At 42.9% G+C, this 26,646-nt stretch overlaps 1 protein-coding gene across 2 annotated transcripts in view; it reads left to right on the top strand.

The window, feature by feature from the left end:
* Positions 1-20,929, top strand: part of LOC122561367 (musculoskeletal embryonic nuclear protein 1-like) — a 173,752-nt gene extending 152,823 nt beyond the window's left edge. The window contains exon 4 of one of the 2 annotated variants that reach the window (XM_087994038.1): positions 20,907-20,929. In XM_087994038.1, coding sequence (XP_087850164.1) covers positions 20,907-20,914 — 8 coding nt within the window. In that variant the 3' untranslated portion in view covers positions 20,915-20,929. Of the gene's footprint in view, positions 1-20,469; positions 20,517-20,906 lie in introns of those variants that run through there. The other variant, XM_087994035.1, reaches the window with a different exon arrangement.
* The last annotated feature ends 5,717 nt before the right edge of the window (positions 20,930-26,646 follow it).

Below are 26,646 nucleotides of genomic sequence, written 5' to 3'. Positions count from 1 at the left end.
TCTGAGAGAAAAAAAAAGCCACAACTGTCTTAAATGGGCAACTCTTGTTTGTAAACAGAGACCCCAGGTTCTAGACTCACTCACATGAGGAAACACCCTTTCCACATCCAACATATGAAGTCCTCTCAGGATCTTATATGTTCCAACCATGCCACCTCTTACACATCTAAACTCCAGTGGATGCAAGCCTTGCCTGTCTAACCTTTCTTCATTAGACTATCCACCCATTCCTGGTATTTCAGGTATTAACCATATAAATCTTCTCTGAACTTCTCTGAACTGCAATGCATATATATACTATCTTGAATAAGAAGGCCAATAATGCACATAATGCTCCAGATGTAGTCTCACCAATACTCTGTATAACTGAAGCATAGTCACCCTATTTTTGTGTTTTGTGGACTGCAAAATTCAAACAGGATGAGTTTTGTGAGTTGTTGGGACTACACATTTACGCAGACTATGTGGAAAACTGTATTAATGAATTGGACTGTTTGGGTACTTTGTGGATTTATCAGGATTTTTATTGAAGAATGAAGTTGACAGTTTAAGGTCTGTGATCCACCTGCTAATTACAGAAAGGCAAATTACTTTGGAAAAATAGTTAAGCAAAGCTTTTAGAGTGATAAGACATTGGCTTTATTGCCATTAATTGCTGGGAAGCATGATTTTTGAAGAGACTGTTGGGCTCCTGTGTTAGAACATAGAACATAGAACAGTACAGCACAGAACAGGCCCTTCAGCTCACGATGTTGTGCCGACCACTGATCTTCATGTATGCACCCTCAAATTTCTGTGACCATATGTATGTCGAGAAGTCTCTTAAATGTCCCCAATGACCCTGCCTCCACAACTGCTGCTGGCAACGCATTCCATGCTCTCATAACTCTCTGTGTAAAGAACCCGCCTCTGACATCCCCTCTATACTTTCCTCCAACCAGCTTAAAACTATGACCCCTCTTGTTAGTCATTTCTGCCCTGGGAAATAGTCTCTGGCTATCGACTCTATCTATGCCTCTCATTACCCTGTATACCTCAATTAGGTCCCCTCTTCTCCTCCTTTTCTCCAATGAAAAAAGTCCGAGCTCAGTCAACCTCTCCTCATAAGATAAACCCTCCAGTCCAGGCAGCATCCTGGTAAACCTCCTCTGAACCCGTTCCAAAGCATCCACATCTTTCTTATAATAGGGCGACCAGAACTGGACGCAGTATTCCAAGTGCGGTCTAACCAAAGTTTTATAGAGCTGCAACAAGATCTCACGACTCTTAAACTCAATACCCCTGTTAATGAAAGCCAAAACACCATATGCTTTCTTAACAATCCACTTGGGTGGCCATTTTAAGGGATCTATGTACCTGCACCCCAAGATCCCTCTGTTCCTCCACACTACTAAGAATCCTATCCTTAATCCTGTACTCAGCTTTCAAATTCGACCTTCCAAAATGTATCACCTCGCATTTATCCAGGTTGAACTCCATCTGCCACCTCTCAGCCCATCTCTGCATCCTGTCAATGTCCCGCTGCAGCCTACAACAGCCCTCTATACTGTCAACGACACCTCCAACCTTTGTGTCATCTGCAAACTTGCTGACCCATCCTTCAATCCCCTCATCCAAGTCATTAATAAAAATTACAAACAGTAGAGGCCCAAGGACAGAGCCCTGTGGAACACCACTCACCACAGACTTCCAGGCAGAATATTTTCCTTCTACTACCATTCGCTGTCTTCTGTTGGCCAGCCAATTCTGTATCCAGACAGCTATGTTCCCCTGAATCCCATTCCTCCTGACCTTCTGAATGAGCCTACCATGGGGAACCTTATCAAATGCCCTGCTAAAGTCCATATACACCACATCCACAGCTCGACCCTCATCAACTTTTCTAGTCACATCCTCAAAGAACTAAGGTAGATGGTTGCCAGCATTTGTTTCTGGTCTTGGTTCCTGTTTCAAAAATCTGGGGAGTCAGAAAGAATGAAATCTCACTGTCTCTCTCTCTCTCTCTCAGTTGAAATAATTTAGTACTCTATCTGTGGCTATTACGGAGACATGGCTAGAACAGGGACAGGATTGGCTGTTGCAGGTTCCAGGATTTAAATGTTTTAGTAGGGTCAGAGGTGGGGGTAAAAGAGGGGGAGGTGTGGCATTGCTTGTCAAAGATAGTATTACAGTGGTGGAAAGGACGATGGATGAGGACTTGCCATCTGAGGTAGTTTGGGCTGAGGTTAGGAATAGGAAAGGTGAAGTCACCCTGTTAGGAGTCTTTTACAGGCCTCCTAATAGTCCTAGAATCATTGAAGAAAGGATAGGGAAGGTGATTCAGGAGATGAGTGACAGTAATAGGGTGGTTGTTATGGGGGACTTTAACTTTCCTGATATTGATTGGGAAAGCTATAGCTCAAGTTCGTTAGATGGGTCAGTGTTTGTTCAATGTGTGCAGGAGAGTTTCCTGACACAATATGTAGACAGGCCAACAAGAGGTGAGGCCATACTGGATTTGGTTCTGGGTAACGAACCAGGCCAGGTGTTAGAATTAGAGGTAGGTGAGCACTTTGGGGATAGTGACCATAATTCGGTGAGTTTTACTCTCGTGATGGAGAGGGATAAGTGTGTACTACAGGGCAAGAGTTATAGCTGGGGTCAGGGAAATTATGATGCGGTGAGGAATGATTAAGGATGTGTGGCTTGGAAAAGTAGACTCCAAGGCAAGAGTGTAAATGATATGTGGAGCTTGTTCAAGGAGCAACTATTGAGTGTCCTTGATAATTATGTACCTGTCAGGCAGGGAGGAAAGGGTCGTGCGAGGGAGCCGTGGTTTAATAAGGAATTGGAATCCCTTGTTAAATGGAAGAGGGCGGCCTATCTCAAGATGAGACGTGAAGGTTCAATTGGGGCGATTGAGAGTTATAGGGTAGCCAGGAAGGACCTGAAGAGAGAGCTAAGAGCAGCAAGGAGGGGACATGAAAGGTCCTTAGTCGGTAGGATTAGGGAAAACCCTGAGGCTTTCTATAGGTATGTTAGGAATAAAAGAATGACTAGGGTAGGAATAGGTCCAGTCAAGGATAGTAGTGGGAAGTTGCGTGTGGAGGCGGAAGACATTGGGGAGACACTGAATGAATACTTTTCTTCAGTATTTACTCAGGAACAGGGCATTGTCGTCGATGTGAATACTGAGTCACAAATAAGTAGAATGGATGGCTTTGAGGTATGTAGAGAAGAGGTGTTGGAAATCCTGGAAAAGGTGAAAATAGATAAGTCCCCTGGGCCTGATGGCATTTATCCTAGGATTCTCTGGGAAGCAAGGGAGGAGATTGCAGAGCCATTGGCCTTGATTTTTATGTCCTCGTTGTCTACAGGAGTAGTGCCAGAAGACTGGAGGATAGCAAATGTGGTTCCCTTGTTCAAAAAGGGGAGTAGGGATAACCCTAGTAACTATAGGCCGGTGAGTCTCACTTCTGTTGTGGGCAAAGTCTTAGAGAGAATTGTAAGGGATAGGATTTATGCACATCTGGATAGGAATAATGTGATCAAGGATAGTCAGCATGGTTTTGTGAAGGGCAGGTCGTGTCTCACAAACCTTATTGAATTCTTTGAAAAGGTGACGAAGGAGGTTGATGAGGGGAAAGCGGTAGATGTGGTATATATGGATTTTAGTAAGGCATTTGATAAGGTTCCCCATGGTAGGCAACTGCAGAAAATACGGAGATATGGCATTGAGGGTGAGTTGGAGGTCTGGATTAGGAATTGGCTGGATGGAAGAAGACAGAGGGTAGTAGTTGATGGCAAAGTTTCTTCATGGAGTGCCGTCACTAGCGGTGTTCCGCAAGGATCTGTTTTGGGACCATTGCTGTTTGTCATTTTTATAAATGACCTGGAAGAGGGGTTAGAAGGTTGGGTGAGCAAGTTTGCGGATGATACGAAAGTTGGAGGAGTTGTTGACAGTGAGGAAGGATGTGGCAGGTTATAGCAGGATATAGAGAAGCTGCAGAGCTGGGCAGAAAGGTGGCAAATGGAATTCAATGTAGCTAAGTGTGAGGTGATTCACTTTGGGAAGAATAACAAAAAGATGGGGTACTGGGCTAATGGTCGGATACTTGGTAGTGTGGATGAGCAGAGGGATCTTGGTGTCCATGTACACAGATCTCTGAAAGTTGCCACCCAGGTAAATAGTGCGGTGAGGAAGGCATATGGCGTACTGGCTTTTATTGGTAGAGGAATTGAGTTCCGGAGTCCTGAGGTCATGATGCAGTTGTATAAGACTCTGGTGCGGCCGCATCTGGAATATTGTGTGCAGTTTTGGTCGCCATACTATAGGAAGGATGTGGAGGCACTGGAACGGGTGCAGAGGAGGTTTACCAGGATGTTGCCTGGTATGGAAGGAAGATCGTATGAGGAAAGACTGAGACACTTGGGGCTGTTTTCATTAGAGAAAAGAAGGTTTAGGGGTGACTTGATTGAGGTGTACAAGATGATTAGGGGGTTAGATAGGGTTGACAGTGTGAACCTTTTCCCGCGTATGGAGTCGGGTATTACAAGGGGGCATAGCTTTAAATTAAGGGGGGGTAGATATAGGACTGAAGTTAGGGGTCGGTTCTTCACTCAGCGAGTCGTGAGTTCATGGAATGCCCTGCCAGTAGCAGTGGTGGACTCTCCCTCTTTATGGGCATTTAAGCGGGCATTGGATAGGTATATGGAGGATAGTGGGTTAGTATAGGTTAGGTGGGCTTGGATCGGCGCAACATCGAGGGCCAAAGGGCCTGTACTGCGCTGTATTCTTCTATGTTCTATGTTCTATGTACACAAATATACTATCTCCAATGCCGTGGCTTCTTATCTCACGAGTTAACCTATTGTGAGGTACCTTGTTGAATGCCTTCTGGAAATCCAAATTCAACCTACCTACTGGTCCCTCTCTATCCATTCTGGTTGAGACTTCCATGAAAACTCCAATAAATTAGTCAGACACAATTTGCCTTTCATGAAATCATGCTGACTCTGCTTGATTAGATTATGGTTTTCTGTTATTATTTTCTTAATAATCGATTCTAATATTTTTCCAACAATAAATATTAGGCTAATTAACTTACAGTCACATGTTTTCTGCCTCCCTCCCTTTTTGAAGGGTAGCATTAACAGTTTTCCAATCCTCTGGTACTTCTGCAGAATCCAAGTAAGTTCTCAGGGCCAGGGCACGTATCTACCTTTAGTCCCATTAGCTTGCATAATACTACTTCACTGGTGGTGGTGGCACTTAATGCCTTCTCCACATTCTTTAGTAACAATGGTATGTTCAGCATATCTTCGACAGTAAAGACTGGTGCAAAATATATGTTTAGCTCTTATTGTCCATGATTTTAAAATAATTTATTTCAATGTGCATCAAATGTATCAGCTATTTTGTAGTGAGGTATTAAAGTGACATGGATAATGGGTTAATAATACATTGTATTGAGTAGGCCATTAAAACAAAAAGTACTTTTCATTTGATGTGGGCATCACTGACTGGGTCAGCATTTATTGCCTATTTCTAATTGTCCAGTAGGCAATTCAGGGTCAACCACATTAATGTTGGTCTGGAGTCACGCGTGGACCAGACAAGGTACGGATGGCAGATTTCCTTCCCTAAAATCTGTTAACACATATGTTTCGATTTATCTTAATGGATAGAGCAGTGCATGTGTAGAATTCACTTCCAGAGTTAGTAGTTTTGGCAGTATTTTTGTCAACATTCACAATTAGATTTGTGGAGTAATTATTTGAACATAGAACATAGAACATTATAGCACAGTACAGGCCTTTCAGCCCTCGATGTTGCACCAACTTGTGAAACCAATCTGAAGCCCATCTAACCTTGAGTGAAAAGAAGGAAAGTTTTGCATTTATACAGTGCATTTCATTTCAGTCCATGTCCTCAGGACATCCCAGAAGACTCAACAGGTAATGAATTTATTTTGAAGTTGTAATCTGGAAAGTTAGTGTGTGATCAATCTATATAACAGGCTGTCGAGGGAGATATCAGAAGAAGTTAATAAATTGGAGACATTTCCTTCAAAAATCAAGTATTTTCAACATCAGTCTTTGAGTAATTGGAGACATGAGGTGTGTTGAGTAGAACGTGTTCAGCAAGAGCAGGTGACTTTGGGCCTATGGTTGGCAAAAACCTTAGGGTGTTATCTTCACCCCAGGCTTCATTTTCAAGCTCTGAGATGAAGATAAGGATAGGGACTGAAGAATGACATTTGAGCAGTTCCTGATTCATTTCCACTGGTGAGGAACTTTGCCAAAGTTGGGCTTTGAGAGAATTGTTTTTTTTCAAGAATCTGGGCAGCTAATTATTGTGGTTAAGGTTCTAGTTGGGGATGATTCTGCAATGTGAACTTTTCCACCTGCGGTGTGGTTTCCCACTGCATGAGGAGACCACCCACTCATTGCAGGCTGATTTGCTGCAACAGGCTGGGAGTGGCAAAGCCACCAGAACACGAGGCTCCAGACCCCTAAGGCACATGGATGAAAGCACAACTGTGGTCGTGGCTGTTCCTGCAGAGCATTTTGCTGCAGATATCGATAAGTCAGAGGTAGGTTCTTTACGCAGAGAGTTGTGAGCTCGTGGAATGTATTGCCAGCAGTGGTGGTGGAAGCAGAGTCATTAGGGACATTTAAGCGATTGCTGGGCATGCACATGGACAACAGTGAATTGAGGGGAGGGTAGGTTAGGTTATTTTATCTTAGATGAGGATTAATCCTTGGCATAACATCGTGGGCCGAAAGACCTGTATTGTGCTGTACTTTTATATGATCAATGCTCTATGTTCTATAGTGGGGGCTTTGGTCCTCCATTTGGTTCTGACACTGGGTCCCAACTGAGTTGTTCTGGATTAATTCATGAGATTTATCACGACTAACTCTATTACAGTATCACTGCACTTCTCACTGTAGGCCTATTAGAAAGTGAACTCAATAGACCATAGTATTTCCACATTCACAATGTCTCTGGCAGAATTGGAGAGATAACTGGACAGAAAGAGATTGAAGGGTATGGGAATGGAACTGTGAATGTGGCAGGAATTGTGTGCTCTTGGGAATGGTTAACAACACAACAGAATGGTTAGATCAAATGATCTTTTTACCATCTTGATGCTTGAATGAAGTTATATCTATCATAAAATCGTAGAAACTACATTGAGACAAATAATTGCTTTGATAGTTTGGGTCAGATGTTGCCAAAGTTGACTGTGCTGCTTTTTTAAACTATTATGAATTCTTCACCAGCTGTCTGATGCAGTCCATGGACCAGTGGAATTTGGATTTAACATCTCATTCAATAATGCAGTCTCCCTCCTATTTCCTCAGAAATGTTTACCTAGACCTCTTGCTAATATGCTGAACTGGAACTGAGAACTTGAGCAAAATTGAACTCCCTGTTGCCTCCTCTGCAGTTCCCCAGCTCATCCACTGACCCATATTCCTCTCATAAGTAAACTGGGTCACAGCTGATTGTTTAATGAACTGACAGATTGAATCAGTACCAGCCAGGATAAAATTCCTGTTAACCCTGTCACTGCATACCCAAATACAGTCCCTATTATCCCTTTCATCGCGGTGCCAGGTATAGACAATGTTAAGTTTCTCACTGGTGTCCCAATAATAATCCCTGTTAACCCTCCTGTTACCATGCCAGTACAGTCCCTCTTAAATCTTTTGTTGTTGCTTGGCTTCTGTCAATGTTAACCCTCTCTTTGCTGTCCCAACAAAGTTCTCTGCTAAAATTCCACTGTATCCTGGATACAATTAATGTTAACTAATTAATCCCATTACTGTGCCAGGTACAGTCAATGTTAACCTTCTTGGTGCTGTTCTGGGTAGAGTTAACCCCCTCAGTGCTGTCCAGGACATCGTTCATGTTGATCCTCTGGTACTGACCCAGACACAGTAACTGTTATATCTCCGTGCTGCCCAGACACGGACTCTGTTAATTATTTTGGTGCTGACATGGGTAGAGTTGCTATTAACACTTTTAGTGTTGTCTTGGATACAGTCATGATGTATCCTCTCAGAAAAGCATTGGAAATAGGAGCAGGAGTAAGATATTCAGTCCTTGAAGCTTGCCCTGTCCTGTCTGATCTGCCTCATTAGTTTGAGACTAAAAAACTGCAGATGCTGGAATCCAAGGTAGACAAACAGGAGGCTGGAAGAACACAGCAAGCCAGGCAGCATCAGGAGGTGGAGAAGTCAACGTTTTGGGTGTAACCCTTCTTCAGAACTGGGGGTGAGTGTAAGGGGAGCTGCAGCTAAAGGGGCAGGGGGATAGGGAAGGGTTTCTGGTGAGGAGTGGTGAGGTAGGGATAGGTGAACACAGGCAGAGAGTACGACCTGGTTGCTCGATGGGAAGAATGAATCTGGTTGGTAGCTTGAAGGGAGGGTCAGTCAGAGGAATGGAAGGGAGGAGGAGGGGCTGGAGAGGGAGTTTGGATAGGAAGGGAGGTTATTTGAAATTAGAGAACTTAATGTTGAGCCCACCAGGCTGTAGGCTGCCTGGGTGGAAGATTAGGTATTGTTCCTCCAATTTGTGGTCTGATTTGCTGTGGCAATGGAGGAGGCTGAGGATGTGTTCCTCCAATTTGGCACACTACCCCCCTCACCTCCATCCAGAGCCCCAGACAATCCTTCCAGGTGAGACAGAGGTTCCCCTGCCCCTACTCCAACCTAGTTTACTGTGTCTGGTGCTCCCAATGTGGTCTTCTCTACATTGGTGAGACCAAACGTAAACTCAGGGCATGTTTCATCAAGCATCTCAGCCAGGCCTGGAGGGGCCTGTCTGACCTCGCAGTAACCGCACATTTACATTCTCTCTCTCCCACTCCCTTTCCGACATGACCATCCTTGGCCTCCTCCATTGCCACCGTGAATCAGACTGCAAATTAGAGGAACAACACCTCATCTTCCACCTGATTAGTCTATAGCCCGGAGGACTCAACATGAAGTTTTCCAATGTTGAATAGCCTCCCTTCCCATCCTCCAACTCACTCATCTGCCCCTGCCCCTGCCCCTCCCTTCCATTCCTCTGACCAACTCTTCCTTCCAGCTACCAGCTGGATTCATTCCTCCTGTCGACCAACCAGGTCATACCTTCTACCTGTGCTCACCTATCCCTACATCACCACTCTGTCCCCAACCCCACCTCCCCTTTATCTGAAGAAGAGTTATACCTGAAATGTTGACTTCTCCATCTTCTGATGCTGACTGGATTGCTGTGTTTTCACAGCCTCCTGCTTGTCTACCCTGCCTCATTAGTTTGTCAAGTACTTTGTCTCATGTGACAGAGACCTTTCCTCCCATTAGCACCATGTTTATCTGTCATCTTTGGGATATTTATAGTGTCTTCCATCATGAAGGATGCAAAATGTCAATTTAAATTAAATACTATTTCCCTGTTGTCCCTGGTTGCATCCTCTAAGGGCTCTCCACTTACTTTGCTACCCTCTTTTTATATGTACATAAAAGCAACAAACAAGGAAATTGAACACAAAAGTAGAGAGATTTTATACATGCATTGGCAATATCACAGCTAGAATATTGCATTGGCCACCCTATTTAAGAAGGCAATACATTGGAGGCAATTCAAAGAATGTTCACTCGACTAATACCTAGAATGGGTGAGCTGTCTTATAAGGAATGGTTAGACAGGAGGGTTTGAGGGTGCTGGAGTTTAGAAGAGTAAGATGTGATTTTGATTCAAACATTTGAGATTCTGAGGGACAGGGTATATGTGAAGAAGATGTTTCCTTTTATGGGTGAATCTATAACTGTTTAAAATTAAGGACAGCTATTCAAAACAAAAAAAGGATAAGATTAGAGAGGTAAATCCGTGGCTGAATGATTGCTGTAGAAGAAATGCGTTGTGATTCATGGAACACTGGCATCAGTTTCAGAGAAAGAGAAAGCTGTTCCACTGGGACAAAGCTGGGACCAGGATCCTGGTGAATTGTATAACTAGAGGTTAACTTGATACAACTTTAAACTAATTAGTGAGGGTTTGGTTCAACTAAAGGTTCAACTAAAAAATCAGGAGGGTCATAGTAGTAAAGTGATGAATGATAAAGCATGACAGAATGGAATACAAAATCTACTCAGGAAAGTGCAGTAGATATTAGAACTAGGGAGAATAGTAATGGCAACAAGTCAATGCTTAATGCACACACCATTTAGAACAAGATTTTTAAGGTGATGGTACAAACAGAAAGAAATTAATATGACATTGTAGCTATTAAAGAGACAAGGCTTCAAGGTGACCAAGTAGCTTCGAAATCGACGTTTCGGGCAAAAGCCCTTCATCAGGCTTTTGCCCGAAACATCAATTTCGAAGCTCCTTGGATGCTACCTGAACTGCTGTGCTCTTCCAGCACCACTAATCCAGAATCTGGTTTCCAGCATCTGCAGTCATTGTTTTTACCTTCAAGGTGACCAAGACTGGGAACTCGAGTCATTTGATGTTGCAGAAGACTAGGTAGAAAGGAAAAGAAGGTGGGGTAGCTTTGTTGATAAAGGATCATATCAGTGCAGTGGTGAGTAGGGACAGAGACCATAAGACATAGGAGCAGAAATTAGCCATTCAGCCCATCGAGTTTGCTCCACCATTCAATCTTGGCTGATAAGTTTCTCAACCCATTCTCCCACTTTTCCAGTGTAACCCTTGATCCCCTTGAAACTCAAGAACCTACCTATCTCAATCTTAAATGTACTCAATGGCCTGGCCTCCACAGCCTTCTGTGGAAATGAATTCCATAAATTCACCACACTCTGGCTAAAGAGGGTTCTCCTTATCTCCATTCTAAAAGGTCTTCCGTTTACTCTAAGGCTATGCCCTCAGGTCCTAGTGTCTCCTACTGGTAGAAACATTTTCTAACAGCCTCTCTTTCCAGGTTATTCAGTATTCTGTAAATTTTAATTAGACACCTCCTCATCCTTCTAAACTCCGTCGAGTATAAACCCAGAATCTTCAAATGTTCCTCATGTGTTAAGCTTTTCATTCCTGGAACCATTCTCATGAACCTCCTCTGAGCACACTCCAAAAGCTAGCATATCCTTCCTGAGGTATGGTGCCCGAAACTGTTCACAGTACTCCAAATGTGGTCTGATCAGAGCCTTATAGAGCCTCAGAAATACATGCCTGCTTTTATAGTTGAAAAGTTTGGTGCTGGAAAAGCACAGCAGGTCAAGTAGCATCCAAGGAACAGGAGAATCAACCTTTCTGGCATAAATCCTTCATCAGGAATTCCTTCTTTTACATTCAGGTCATCGCAAAATAAATGCCATCATGCATTTGCATTCCCAACTACTGAGTCAACCTGCAAGTTTACCTTAAGGGAGTCCTGGCCTAGAACTCCCAAGTCTCTTTGTACTTCAGATTTATGACTTTTCTCCCCATTTAGAAAATAGTCCATGCCTCTATTCTTCCAATCAAAGTGCATGACCTCACACTTTTCCACGTTGTACTCCATCTGCCATTTCTTTGCCCATGCTCCTAAACTTTCCAAATTCATCTGCAGCCTCCCCGCCTCCTCAAAGATACCTGTCCATCTACCTATATTTGTATTGTCTGAAAATGTAGCCAGAATGTCCTCAGTTCCTTCATCTAGATCATTAATGTATAAAGTGAAAGCTTGTGGTCCCAACACTGAACTTTGCGGAGAACCACTTGACATGGGCTGCCATCCTGAGAAGGACCCTTTTATCCCCACTCTCTGCTTTCTGCCAGACAGCCAAGCTTCTATCCATGCTAGCACCTTGCCTCTGACACCATGGGCCCTTACCTTATTCAATAGCTTCCTGTGTGGCACCTTGTCAAAGGCCTTCTTAAAGTCCAGGTAGATAACATCCATTGGCTCTCCTTGGTCTAACTTGCTCATTAGTTCCTCAAAGAACTCAAACAGGTTTGTCAGGCATGACCTCCTCTTGATGAAACCATGCTGACTTTGCCCGATTTTACCATACCGTATTCAGAAATCTTATTCTTCACAATTGATTCCAGGATCTTACCCACAACTGAGGTCTGTAATTGGCCTGTAATTTTCCATCTTTTGCCTTACTCCCTTTTTAAATAGAGGTGTCATATTAGTGATTTTCCAGTCCTCTTGGGTCCTCCCGGATTCTAGCAATTCCTGAAAGATCACCACAAATACCTCCACTATCTGTTCAGCTATCTCAATTAAAAATCTTGCGTGTGGTGCATCTGGTGCAGGTGATTTGTCCACCTTCAAGCCATTCAGTTTTTCTTGCACCTTTCCTTGGTGATGGTCACCATACTCAGATCTGCCTCCTAATTCTTTTGGAGTTTTGGGATATTACTCAAGTCTTCTACTATGAAGACTGACGCGAAGTAATTATTCAATTCCTCAGCCATTTCCTTGTTCCCCACAACTGCCTCTCCGGCATCATTTTCTACTGGCCCAATATCCACCTTTGCCACTCTTTTGCCATTTATATACCTAAAGAAACTCTTACATTTTTCCTTTATATTACTGGCTAGCTTATCCTTATATTTAATCTTTTTTTTTGTTGCCCTCTATTGGTCTTTGTAAGCTTCCCTATCCTCTGGTTTCCCACTGCCCTTTGCCACATTATATGCTTTCTCTTTTGACATAAGTAGGGAAGATGTGTTGGGTAGGCTAGAGGTTATTAAGGTGGATAAATCCCCAGGACCAGTAGGATCTTTCTCAGGTTGCTGAGGGAGGCGAAAGAGGAAATAGCTGGGGCCCCTGACAGATATCTTTGTGGCACCCTTAAATACAGATGAGGTGCTGGAGGACTGGAAGGTTGCTCATGTTGTCCCCCTGCACAAGAAGGGTAGTAGGGATATTCCGGGTAACTACAGACCAGTGAGCCTGAGGTCAGTTGCTGGAGAAGGTACTGATAAATAGGATCTATTTATATTTAGGAAAGAATGGGCTTATCAGTGATAGGCAACATGGTTTTGTGTGGGGGAGATCGTGCCTTACCAAATTAATAGAGTTCTTTGAGGAAGTGACCAAGTTGATAGACGAAGGAAGGGTTGTTGATGTCATATACATGGACTTTAATAAAGTGTTTGATAAGGTTCCCCTTGGTAAACTAATAGAGAAAGTGCAATCACAAGATGTGCAGGGTGTATTAGCTAGGTGGATAAAGAACTGGTTGAGCAACAGGAGACAGAGAGTAGTAGTTGAAGGGAGTTTCTTGAAATGGAGAAAGGTGACCATTGGTGTTCCACAGGGGTCAGTGCTGGGGCCACTGTTGTTTGTGATATACATAAATGATCTGGAAGAGGGCACTGTTGGTATGATCAGCAATTTGCAGATGACGTGAAGATTGGTGGTATAGCTGAAAGCATATGGGACTGTCAAAGAATACAGGAATATATATATAGACGGGAGAGTTGGGCGAAAAAGTGGCAGATGGATTTCAATCCAGACAAATGTGAGATGATGCATTCAGGCAAGACTAATTCGAGAGCAAATTATACAATGAGCGGAAGAGCCTTGGGAAAAGTTGATGGGCAGAGAGATCTGGGAGTGCAGGTCCACTATACCCTGAAGTGGTGGAGGATGATGCGATGTATGCGGAGGTTGGTGGGGTGGAAGGTGAGGTCCAGGAGGGTTCTCTCCGTATTGCATTAGGTGGGGTGGGGTTCAAGGGCAGTGGTGTGTGAAGTGGAGGAGATGCACTGGAGGGCATCTTCAACCACATGGGAAGAGAAGTTGCGATCATGGAAGAAGGAGGCCATCTGGGACTTTCTGAGGTAGAATTGGTCATCCTGGGAACAGTTGCAGCGGAGACGAAGGAGTTGGGAATAGAGAATGGCATTTTTACAGGAGGTAGGGTGGGCGGAGGTTTAATCTAGATAGCTATGGGACTCAGTGGGCTTGTAGTAGATGTCTGTGGTTAGTCAGTCGCTAGAAATGGTGATGGAGAGGTCCAGTAAGGGGAGGGACGTGTCTGAGGTTGTCCAGGTGAGTTTGAGTCAGGGTGGAAGGTGTTGGTAAAGTTGATGAACTATTCAACCTCCCCGTGGGAGCACGAGGTGGCGCCAATACAGCAGAAGAACAGTGGGGGTGATACTGGTATTAACTCCAGAAGATGGACTGTTCCATGTATCCGACAAACAGGCAGGCATAGCTGGGTCCCATGCGGGTGCCCATGGCTACCCCTTTGGGTTGGAGGACGTGGGAGCATTGGAAGGAGAAGTTGTTGAGGGTGAGGACCAGTTCAGCTAGGCGGATGAGGGTGTCGGTGGAAGGGTACTGGTGGGAACGCATGAGAGGAAGAAATGGAGGGCTTGGAAACCTTTGTTGTGACAGATCGATGTGTATAGGGACTGGATGTCCATGGTAAAGATGAGGAATGGGGTCCGGGGAAATGTAAATCCTGGAGGAGGTGAAGGGCGTGGGTGGTGTCACAAACGTAGATGGGGAGTTCCTGGACTAAGGGTGACAGGACAGTGTCAAGTAGGAAGAGATGAGTTTGGTGGGACAGGCGCAGGCTGAGACAATGGGTCGACCAGGGTAGTCAGGTTTGGGAGTCTTCGGTAGGAGGTAGAATTGGGCAGTGTGGGATTCATGGACAACGAGGTTGGACGCTGTGGGTGGAAGATCCCCAGAGGTGATGAGGTTGTGGATGATCTGGGAGATGATGGTTTGGTGATGGGAGGTGAGGTTGTGATCAAGGGGACAGTAGGAGGAGGTGTCTGCGTGTTGGCATCTGGCTTCAGTGGTGTGGAGGTTGGTGTGCCACAATGCTACTGCGCTCCCCCCCCCCCCCACTCCCGTGTCTGCAGGTTTGATAGTGAGGTGGGGGTTGGAGGTTTCTCCTGTTCCCCAGTGGGCTTCACCGCAAGCTGCTCCAAAAAGCCATCTTGTAGACATTCCACAAATTCCTTTTCTTGCAATTCACTACCAACCTGATTTTCCCCGTCCTCTTGCATATTGAAATCCTCCATGATCACTGTAACTTTACCTTTCCTACACATAGAACATAGAACATAGAAAGGTACAGCACACAACAGGCCCTTCGACCCACCATGTTGTGCTGTGGATTAATCCTAATGTAAAATAAAATAACCTAACCTATGCACCCCTCAATTCACTGCTATCCATGTGCATGTCCAGTAGTCACTTAAATGTCCCTAATGACTCTGCTTCCACCACCACCATTGGCAGCACATTCCATGCATTCACAACTCTCTGCTTAAAGAACCTACCTCTGACATCTCCTCTATACCTTTCTCCTAATGTCTTAAAACTATGACCCCTCATGCCAGTCAATCCTGCCCTTGGGAAATATCTCTGGCTATTGACACTATCCATGCCTCTTATTACCTTTATTTGGAGATGCTGGTGTTGGACTGGGGTGTACAAAGTTAAAAATCACACAACAACAGGTTATAGTCCAACAGGTTTAATTGGAAACACACTAGCTTTTGGAGCGACGCTCCTTCATTACCTTGTATACCTCGATCAGGTCACCTCTCTTCCTCCTTCTCTCCAGGGCTTAGTCAACCTCTTTTCATAAGGCAAGCTCTCCAGTCCTGGTAGCATCCTGGTAAATCTTCTTTGCACCCTCTCCAAAGCCTCTATATCTTGCCTATTGTAGGGTGACCAGAACTGGACACAATATTCAAAGTGTGGTCTCACCAGGGACTTGTAGAGTTGTAACAAAACCTCGCGGCTCTTAAACTCAATCTCCCTGTTAATGAAAGCCAAAACACCAAATGCTTTCTTAATAACCCTATTCACTTGGGTGGCAACTTTGAGGGAGCTATGTACTTGCACATCCAGATCCCTCTATTCCTCCACACTGCCAAGAATCCTGTTTTTAATCCTATATTCAGCATTTGAGTTCAACCTTCCAAAATGCATAACTTAGCATTTATCCAGGTTGAACACCATCTGCCATTTCTCAGCCCGGCTCTACATCCTGTCTATGTCATGTTGCAGCCTGCAGTAGCCCTCTATACTATCGACACACCTCCAACTTTTGTGTCATCTGCAAATTTACTAACCCACCCCTCAACCTCCTCATCCAACTCATTTATAGAAACTACAAAGAGCAGAGGCCCAAGAACAGCCCTGTGGGACCCACTCAACACTGACCTCCAGGCAGAATACTTTCCATCTGCATCACTCTCTGCCTTCTGACAGCCAACCAATTCTGAATCCAGATAGCCAACTCTCCCTGTATCCCATACCTGCTGACTTTATGAATGAGCCTACCTTGGGGAACCTTATCAAATGCTTTGCTGAAATCCATATACACTACATCCACTGCTCAACCGTCGTCGACCTGTCTTGTCACCTCCTCAAAGAACTCAATAAGATTTGTGAGGCATGACCTGCCCCTCACAAAGCCATGCTGACTGCCTTTAATCTCAGTATGCTTTGCCAAATAGTCATAAATCCTATCCCTCAGAATTCTTTCCAAAACTTTGCTGCCCAAAGATGTAAGACTGACTGGTCTCTAATTGCCAGGGATTTCCCTATTACCCTTCTTGAAAAGAGAAACAATGTTTGCCTCCCTCCAATCCTCCATTACAACCCCCGAGAAGAGTGAGGAAGCAAAGATTTTCACCAGTGGCGTAGCAGCTTCCTTTCTCGCTTACCAGAGGAACCTAGGATAAATGTGGTCTGGCCCTGGGGACTTACCAATCTTAATGTTTGCCAAAATTTCCAGCTCATCAACTTCCTATTTTTTCTATCTCCTGCTGTATCTTGCACCCCAGCTCCTGACTACTATTTGGAGGTGTGTACATAACTCTAACAAAGGTTTTTTTACCTCTGCAGTTCCTCAATTCTACCCACACAGATTCTACACCATCTGACCCTACTTTGTTTCTTACTATTGATTTAATTTTGTTTCTTACCTAATAAGGCAAACCAACCCTCTCTGCCCGCCTACCTACCTTTTTAATAGGATGTATATCCTTGAATATTCAGCCCCCAATCCTGATCCCCTTGCAGCCACATCTCTGTGATGCCCATCATGTCATACCTGCCAATTTCGAACTGCACCACAAGCTCATTTACTTTATTCCTTATACTGTGTGCATTCAAATATAATATCTTCAGACCTGTATTAACCATCCACCTTCTCATTGTCATTTGTTTGTCCAGTGTGCTTGAAGTTTGATTACTAATCCTTTCCCATAGGTGAGCAGTGGTAGAAATATAAGCAGACATAATGCTCAGCAAAAGTTTATTCTGGTCAAAGAGAATAACTTGATGAGATGAACTACCCATGGTTAACAAAGACAGTGAAGAGGAATACCACCAGTGGATGACTAAACAACTAATAAGTAGAGAAAATTGATTCTGAATATAAGTTGGCAAGAATCTATGAAATATAAAAACAATAACATTCTATTAGCATCTGATTACTTGCTGTACCTGCACACTAACCATCTGCAATTAATGCACAATGACACCCAGATCTCTCTGCATCTCAGAGCTCTTCAATCTCTCACCATTTAAGTAACATGTTTAATTTTTCTTCTTTTGGTCAATCTGAACAATTTCATATTTTCCTACATTATGCTGCATTTTCTTTGCAGATCAATTTATCTTATTTCTATATATTTTTGGAACCTTCTTATACCCTCTTCACAATTTACTTTGTACCTACCTTTGCATTATCAGCAGATTTGGATTATTGCATTGCACTGAATGCAGAAAGGGACACCCGTGCATGCGTAGAAATGAGCCATGACATCAGCTGGCCATGACAAGCACAGAAAATGTCTCCTTATGCTTCATTGATGTCTTTGCATTCTGTGCAGACACAAACAGCACCCTCTGAGTCTGCAATAGGAGGAACAATTTATTATTGTCATGGAGAAACAATGGGGATTTAATGAAACATTGCACTCATTTCTTTTTCTTATGGAAAACATTGATCCCATTGATTTTTTAAATGAGTAAAACAGTTTATCTCTCACATAATGCTTACCCAAAGTAATCTCAGGTGATGACAGCACAAACCAGAAATCATTTTCAATACTAGAATTGTATCAGGTATCTTACTGCAGCTTAAGACTCTCTCCTTTAGGATTAGGTTGTACTGGTACCTGAAGCCTTCCAGTAACAGATCCAAATTGCTTCTGGTACGACTATAAACAATATGCATTATCTATCATATTATTCCTTTAGTATGGAGGGGTAAGTTTCACAATTAAGACAGATCTACCTTCACCAATCTTTTTTCATTGAAAGTAGCAGTCCTACATAGAATCAATAGGGTCATCAACCCTCCTAGATTATCTGGAAGTCCTCGGGAATAAACTACTAATCTCCAAGTCATTGCTGTTGGCAAAACAGGAGGAAAACACTTCACATTGACACTTTATACCTGTACATCTACATCACTGGAGGTCATAGATGATCCAGAACCGCTAGCGAGGAACACAAAGTAATAGTTTGTTATTGTATCAATTGCAAAAGTGTATATTAAATAAAAATGGACAATGACATCTCAATGTAAAAACCTTATCAAGTTTATCAATATAGTCAATAGCTGTGACTTTGTATTTGGGTTTCTGATACCTTCCAATACCAAGGGCACTTAAGTTTCTGTTCACTTCCATTATTTTGTCACCTAACTCCCATTTCCTAGTTCTCCAGTTTCATTTTGAATTAGAATCTGATCCATGATTCATTTAGTTAATGGAAGGTGTCAGTACTCAGAATATACAACATTCCAGAATTTGCCTTAATCAATTAGCGTACAACTACAGAAGTGTCAATTGATGAATTTAGTAGCTGGTGCTAATGTTCCATGTATGAATACAGGGATCTGATTTCATGATCTAACAATAAATTGTTGTTGTCATGGCTCACTGGAATAGTGTGCTGCAATTCAAGCCCCACTATTCCTGGAGACATGACAAGTGAATATTTGATGAAGCCACTGAATTGCCCCATTTTAACCTTGTAGATAATTAAAATAATATGTACACAAGATTTTTCCATGAACAAGAAAATAATTATTTATTGCAATCAAACTCCTTTTACCTAATGACAAAGAAGTAGACAAGATGAATTACTAATTTATAACTGTATAACTTAATCACTTTTTGACTTAAAACTTTAGGACAGGAATTCTAATGTATGGAACTTAACCTTTACCCCTTTTGATAAATCCCACTCAGGCAGATATGCCAAGATAAACATGAGTATTTTGAGTGGACAAAACAAACCAGTGGAACACCATTTGATAGCATCAGTTTGGACACAGACAGCAAAGAGTTGTTTTATTTCAATTCCATCTGACTCTTTGTTGGTGAAGTGAGGTTGTGCTTACACCAATTCTCATTCGCTGGTTGAAAATTTCAGTGACTCTAAAGGTGTCTATCCCTTTTTCATTTCAGTAGTGGTTTTGCAGAGAGAGCAGTTCACAGAAGAAAAACGAGGCTCAGTAACTCGCCACAAGGGATTTACTTTTGTTTGTCCACACAGAAGGAGAAAAGAGAGAGAGAGAGAGAGATGGCTGCTTTATCTTAGCAGGATAAGTGTTTCAGCTGCAATATCCATACAAAATGCTGTTGTCACCTGTCCAGGAATTAATCAAGAGGTTGTTACTATGCTGTACTCTCCTGAGAGTACATTATGACTTGTATAAAGTGTTACTACATATAATGTAGGAGACTGTTTGTGTGACACGATGCCAATGTCCAGTGCTGGGTCCTTTATTGCCTGTGATGTATATAAAAAATGTAGGTGGGAATGTGGGTGGGGTTGATTAATAAATTTGCAGATGATGTGAAGGTTGGCAGGGTGATTAATAGTGAATTGAATTGAATTTATTGTCACGTGTACTGAGGCACAGTGAAAAGCTTTGTCTTGCGAGCAATACAGGCAGATCACATAGTTAAATAGCATAGATAAGTAAATGTTAGGCAAAGAACGGCTAAACAAAAAAACAGGTACAGGTGAATGCTAAGAGTTTGCTAATGAGAAATAGGGTTTAGGTTAAAGGAAAATGCTGTTCTTCCAGTTTGTGCTGAATCTAACTGGAGCATTGCAGCAGGTCCTCTGTATTTGGGAGTCAAAATGTACACTGGGTGATCACAGAACATCTACATTCTGCCTGCAAAAGTAACCCCGAGCTTCCATTTGTCTGCCACTTCAATATACTACTGTGTTCCCTGGCCAATATCTCTGTCTCAGGCTTCCTGCAGGCTCCAGTAAACCTTAGCTAAGTTCCATGAACATTATCTCATTTTCCATTTGAGGGCCCTGCAACCTTCAGAATTCAATATCAAGTACAATCATTTTAGAGTCTGAACCCCTCCTTCCGTGTCCTTTACCCACCTCCATATCCCAGAGTCCTCACTCCTTTATCATCCCACCCCCAGTCTTCAGCATATATGCTACCATTTCTTAGCTACTATTAGTTTGGAAAAAGGGTCACTGGACCTGAAACATTAACTCTGCTCTCTCTCCACAGATGCTGCCAGACCTGCTGAACTTCTCCAGTGATTTTTGTTTCATATCCAGTATTTCCATGGCTACCTCCTTTCAGTCCCTGGAATATAGTTTATCAGCCTTCAGTCAAATTAATTTCTTCAGCACTTTGTTTTTAGCTAATGTTAATTTCCTTCAATTTCTCCTTCCCAAATACTCTAGCTTCCCAAGCACTCCAGAAAGTTATTTATACCTTTTATTTTTATATGTAGACAGAACAAAAGTAGTTATTTAAATGCTGTGCTGGTTTGTTGCTCTCATTATCAATTCTTCCATTTCAGACTGTAAGAGGCCTACATAGTCCTTTGATTTTTACATACTTATAGAAGCTCTTACAGTTCACTTTTAATTTTGTTGCAACTTTAGTCTCATGCTCTATTTTTTTCCCTTCTTAATCAATCTCTTGGTTCTCTTTTGCAGAATTCTAAACTGCTCCCAGTCCTCAGGCTTTCTACCTTTTTCAGCAACTTTATATGACTCCCGTTTGGATCTAATAATATCTTAATATCTTTGTTAACCAAAGTTGATTAATTTGTCTTGATGTGTCTTTCACCTGACAAGAATGTATAAAAGCTGCAGTTATTGCATTTGCTTGTTAAGTACTAACTATTGCTTTCACTGTCATACTTTCATAGCTCAGTTGGCTGGCTAGCTGCTTTAAAATGCAGAGTGATACCACTAGCATGGGTTTCAATTCCCACACTGGCTGAGGTTACCATGAATGACTTTCCTTCTCAACCTCTTCTCTTGCCTGAAGCATAGTGACCTTCAAGTAAAATGAGATAGCAACCCTGGTCTGGTAAGACTACAGTGACTTATACCACCTTTTCCCCATCCTTTCAGAACCATCAGTTCTGAAGAAGGGTCACTGGTCTTGAAATGTTAACTCTGCTTTCTCTCCAAGATGCTGCCACACCTGCTATTTCTCCAGAAAGTTTGGTTTAGTTTTATTTTACCTTTGCCTTGATAGTTTTGGATTTGATGAACTTCACTTTCTATCCTAGTGAAGAATTCTATTGTGTTATGATCACTGTTTCTAGAATCATAGAATTTCTACAGAAAATGCAGAAAAAGGCCAGTCAACCTATCAAATATTCAACGACCCTACAAAGTGCATCCCACCCAGACCCACCCCATCACCCTGCATTGGCAAGGCCAATTATATCAAAATTAGGCAGGAGCTGGGAAATGTGGATTGGACACAGGTATTTGAAGGGAAGTCCACATTTGATATGTGGGAGGCTTTTAAAAATAGGTTAAAGATAGTGGAGAATAGGCATGTCCCGTTGAAAGCAAGGGATAGGAAAGGCAAGATTCGTGAACCGTGGAAGGGAGGAGAAATCGTACGACTAGCCAAAAGGAAAAGGGAAGCGTACGTAAGGTCCAGGCAGCTAAAAACAGAACGGGCCCTGGATGAATATCGGAAGAGTAGGACCAGTTGTAAACGAGGGATCAAGCAGGCTAAAAGGGGTCATGAAATAGCTTTAGCAAGCAGAATTAAGGAGAATCCCAAAGCATTTTGTTCTTATATAAGAAGCATGCGAGTAACTAGAGAAAGGATTGGTCCACTAAAGGATAATGAAGGAAGGCTGTGTGTCAAACCTGAGAGAATAGATAAGATTCTGAATGATTACTTTGCATCAGTGTTCACTGAGGAGAGGAACATGATGAATGTTGAGATTGGAGATAGAAGGTTGATTAGTCTGGATCATGTTGACATAAGTAGGGAAGATGTGTTGGGTAGGCTAGAGGTTATTAGGGTGGACAAATCCCCAGGACCGGATGGGATCTATCCCAGGTTGCTGAGGGAGGCGAGAGAGGAAATAGCTGGAGCCCTGACAGATATCTTTGTGGCATTCTTAAATACAGGTGAGGTGCCGGAGGACTGGAAGGTTGCTCATGTTGTCCCCCAGTACAAGAAGAGTAGTTGGGATATTCTGGGTAACTACAGACTAGTGAGCCTGAGGTCAGTGGTGGGAAAGTTGCTGGAGAAGATACTGATAAATAGGATCTACTTATATTTAGAAAAGAATGGGCTTATCAGTGATAGGCAACTGGTTTTGTGCAGGGGAGATCGTGCCTTACCAACTTAATAGAGTTCTTTGAAGTGACCAAGTTGATAGATGAACGAAGGGCTGTTGATGTCATATACATAGACTTTAGTAAAGCGTTTGATAAAGTTCCCCTTGGTAAACCAATAGAGAAAGTGCAGTCATATGATGTGCAGGGTCTACTAGCTAGGTGAATAAAGAACTGATTGAGCAACAGGAGACAGAGAGTAATAGTTGAAGGGAGTTTCTCGAAATGGAGAAAGGTGACCAGTGGTGTTCCACAGGGATCAGTGCTGGGGACCACTGTTGTTTGTGATATACATAAATGATCTGGAAGAGGGCAGTGTTGGTATGATCAGCAAGTTTGCAGATGACGTGAAGATTGGTGGCATAGCAGAAAGCATATGGGACAGTCAAAGAATACAGGAGAATATAAATAGATTGGAGAGTTGGGCGGAGAACTGGCAGATGGATTTTAATCCAGACAAATGTGGGATTTCAATCCAGACAAATGCATTTTAGGAAGTCTAATTCTCGAGCGAATTATATAATGAATGGAAGAGCCTTGGGAAAAGTTGATGAGCAGAGAGATCTGGGAGTTCAGGTCCATTGTACCCTGAAAGCTGATGCACAGGTGGATAGAGTGGCCAAGAAGGCATATGGTATGCTTGCCTTCATCGGGCGGGGTATCGAGTATAAGCGCTGGCAGGTCATGTTAAAATTGTACAAGACATTGGTTCGGCTGCATTTGGAATACTGTGTATAGTTCTGGTCACCACATTACCAAAAGGATGTGGACGCTTTGGAAAGGGTGCAGAGCATGTTTACGAGGATGTTGCCTGGTATGGAAGATGCTAGCTATGAAGAGAGGTTGAGTAGGTTAGGATTGTTTTCATGAGAAAAAAGGAGATTGAGAGAGGAACCTGATTGAGGTTTACAAAATCATGAAGGGTATAGATAGGGTAGATAGAGATAATCTTTTTCCCAGGGTGAAGGATTCAATAACGAGAGGTCACGTGTTCAAGGTCAGAGGTCAAAAGTTTAAGGAGGATACACACGGCAAGTACTTTACAGACAGAGGGTGGTAGGTGCCTGGAACGCGTTGCCAGCAGAGATGGTAGAGGCAGGCACGGTAGATTCATTTAAGATGCATCTGGACAGATGCATGAGTAGGTGGGGAGCAGAGGGATACAGATGCTTAGGAATTGGGCAACAGGTTTAGACAGTAGATTTAGATTGGCTCAGGCTTGGAGGGCTGAAGGGCCCGTTCCTGGGCTGTAAATTTGTTCTTGCCATAGCGAATCCACCTTGCCAGCACATCCCTTGATACATGGGGCAATTTAGCATGGCCAACCCACTTGTTGAAGGTGTTAGCCCCCTGTGTTCTCTGTCTATGACCTGATGTTTAGATTGATTCTAATCTAAAAAGTGAGATAACAGAGTTTTACATAAATTCATGCAGTTTTTGAGCTCAGAGTTCTACACGAATATATGCAGTTTTTGAGCAAAGTGCAATGTAACTCTGCAAGTACAAATTTACCACACAAAATATATGTGTGCATGTGGGTCTTTGTCTGTCTGTGTGTGTCTGTCTGTGTGGGGTGGGGGTTGTGAGTGTGAGAAAGTGTGTGTGTGTGTATGTGTAGTGAGTGCAGAGTGTCTTAAGTCTGTGAGTCTTAAGTCATGTCACATTACAGGTAATCACCATTGCACTACACACACACACAGATATTCCTACACACACACACTCTCACATACACACGGACACAGGTACACACAGACGTGCACACAGACACCCACACACACCCTTATAGACACACACACTCCCACACATGCAACCCCTCACAGACTTAAGACACTCTGCACTCACTACACATACACACACACTTTCTCACACTCACAACCCCCACCCCACACAGACAGACAAAGACCCACATGCACACATATATTTTGTGTGGTAAATTTGTACTTGCAGAGTTACATTGCACTTTGCTCAAAAACTGCATACATTCATGTAGAATTCTGAGCTCCAAAACTGCATGAATTTATGTAAAACTCTGTTATCTCACTTTTTAGATTAGAATCAATCTAAACATCAGGTCATAGACAGAGAACACAGGGGGCTAACACCTTCAACGTATTGTCTAGCTATCACCATTGTTAACAGCTAACCCGAGAATGCAACTTTAAAAAAAAGGGTTTTGTGATTTACACATGAAAGAAGTGAAACTATCACTGTATTCTAACAGATGAAAGGCTTAACAGACAATCAATTCTTCAATGTATAATTTCAATTACATCACACTGCAAATTTTTGCTATAAATTCTGTGTTACCGAGCCCCCCACAATCACCTGATGAAGGAGCGTCGCTCCGAAAGCTAGTGTGCTTCCAATTAAACCTGTTGGACTATAACCTGGTGTTGTGTGATTTTTAACTTTGTACACCCCAGTCCAACACTGGCAGCTCCAAATCATGACCAGAAATGGTGATATTGTATACTTTTCACTGTACTTGAGTACATATGACAATAAATGTAATTTTATTTCTGATTCAAAACTGCACACAATACTCTAGGTGTGGTCTCACCAACATCCTGTACAATTGCAGCAAGGCATTCCTGCTCTTGTTCTTGAATCTTCTTGCTAAGAAGGCCAACATACCGTTTGCCTCTTAATCACCTTATGTACCTCTGTATTTACCTTCAGTGATGAAGATACCTAGGTCTCATTGCACAATCCTGTCTTTCAATTTACGGCCATTCAAATAATTTGCTTGGCAGTTTTTTTCTTCCAAAGTGGATAATCTCACATTGATCCACATTATACTGCATCTTTCATACTTTAACCCACTCACTCAGCCTGTCCAAATCACATTGAAACATCTCTGCAACATCCTCACAGCTCACCCTCCCATCCAGCTTTGTGTCATCTGCAAACTTGGAGATATTACATTCAGTTCCCTCATCTAAGTCATTAATGCATATTGTGAATAGTTTGGGTCCTAGCACTGATCTCTGCAGTAGCCCACTAGTCACTGCCTGCCATTTGAAAGAAGACCCATTTACATAAAACAGTACAGTACAGCCCACAATAATGTATAGAATCATAGAATTCCTACAATGTGGAAGCAAGCCCTTTGGCCCAACAAGTTCAGACCAACCCTCCGAACAGTAAACCACCCAGATCCATTCCCCCTACCCTATATTTACTCCTGACTAATACACCTACACATCCCTGAACACTGAGCAAGTTAGCACAGCCAATTCACCGAACCTGTACATCTTTGGCCTGTGGGAGGAAACCAGAGCACCCGGAGGAAACCCACGCAGACACAGGGAGAATGTGCAAACTCAACACAGACAATCGCTCAACGCTGGAATCAGACCCAGGACTGTGAGGCAGCAGCGCTAACCACTGAGCCACTGTGCCTCTCAGTTGTTATGAGCATTTATGTTAACCAAAGATTAACCTAACCTACACACGCCTCAATTTACAGATGTCCATGTGCTTGTCCAGCAGTCACTTAAATGTCCCTAATGTCTCTGACTCTACTACCACCGCTGGCAGTGCATTCCACCACTCTCTGCGTAAAGGACCTAACTCTGACATCTCCGCTATACCTTCCTCTAATCACCTTAAAATTATGACCCCTTGTGACAGCCATTTCTAGAGTGGGGAAAGGTCTCTTGCTTTCTTCTCAATCTATGCCTCTCATTGCCTCTATCAAGTCACTTCTCTTCCTTCTTCTCTCCAATGTGAAAAGTCCTAGCTCACTTATACCCTTTTCATAAGACAAGCCGTCCAATCCAGGCAACACCCTGGTAAATCTCCTCTGCACCCTCACTAAAGCAGCTACATCCTTCCTACAATGAGGTGACCAGAACTGGACACAATTTTCCAAGTGTGGTCTAATCAGAGTTTTATTGAGCTGTAGCAAAACCTCCCGGCTCTTAAACTCCATCCCCTGTTAATGAAAGCCAAAACAATATGCCTTCTTAACAACCCTATCCACTTGGGTGCCAACTTTGAGGGATCTATGTACATGGACCCCAAGATCCCGTTGTTCCTCTACACTGCCAAGAATCTTGTCTTTAACCGTCTATTTAGC

Source organism: Chiloscyllium plagiosum, unplaced genomic scaffold (assembly GCF_037043375.1).
Source record: "Chiloscyllium plagiosum isolate Xiang-an unplaced genomic scaffold, Cpla_swu_hap1 HiC_scaffold_14, whole genome shotgun sequence".
Lineage (NCBI taxonomy): Eukaryota > Metazoa > Chordata > Chondrichthyes > Orectolobiformes > Hemiscylliidae > Chiloscyllium > Chiloscyllium plagiosum.
Note: the sequence above shows the minus strand (reverse complement) of the source record. Positions and strands in the feature narration are given on the sequence as shown.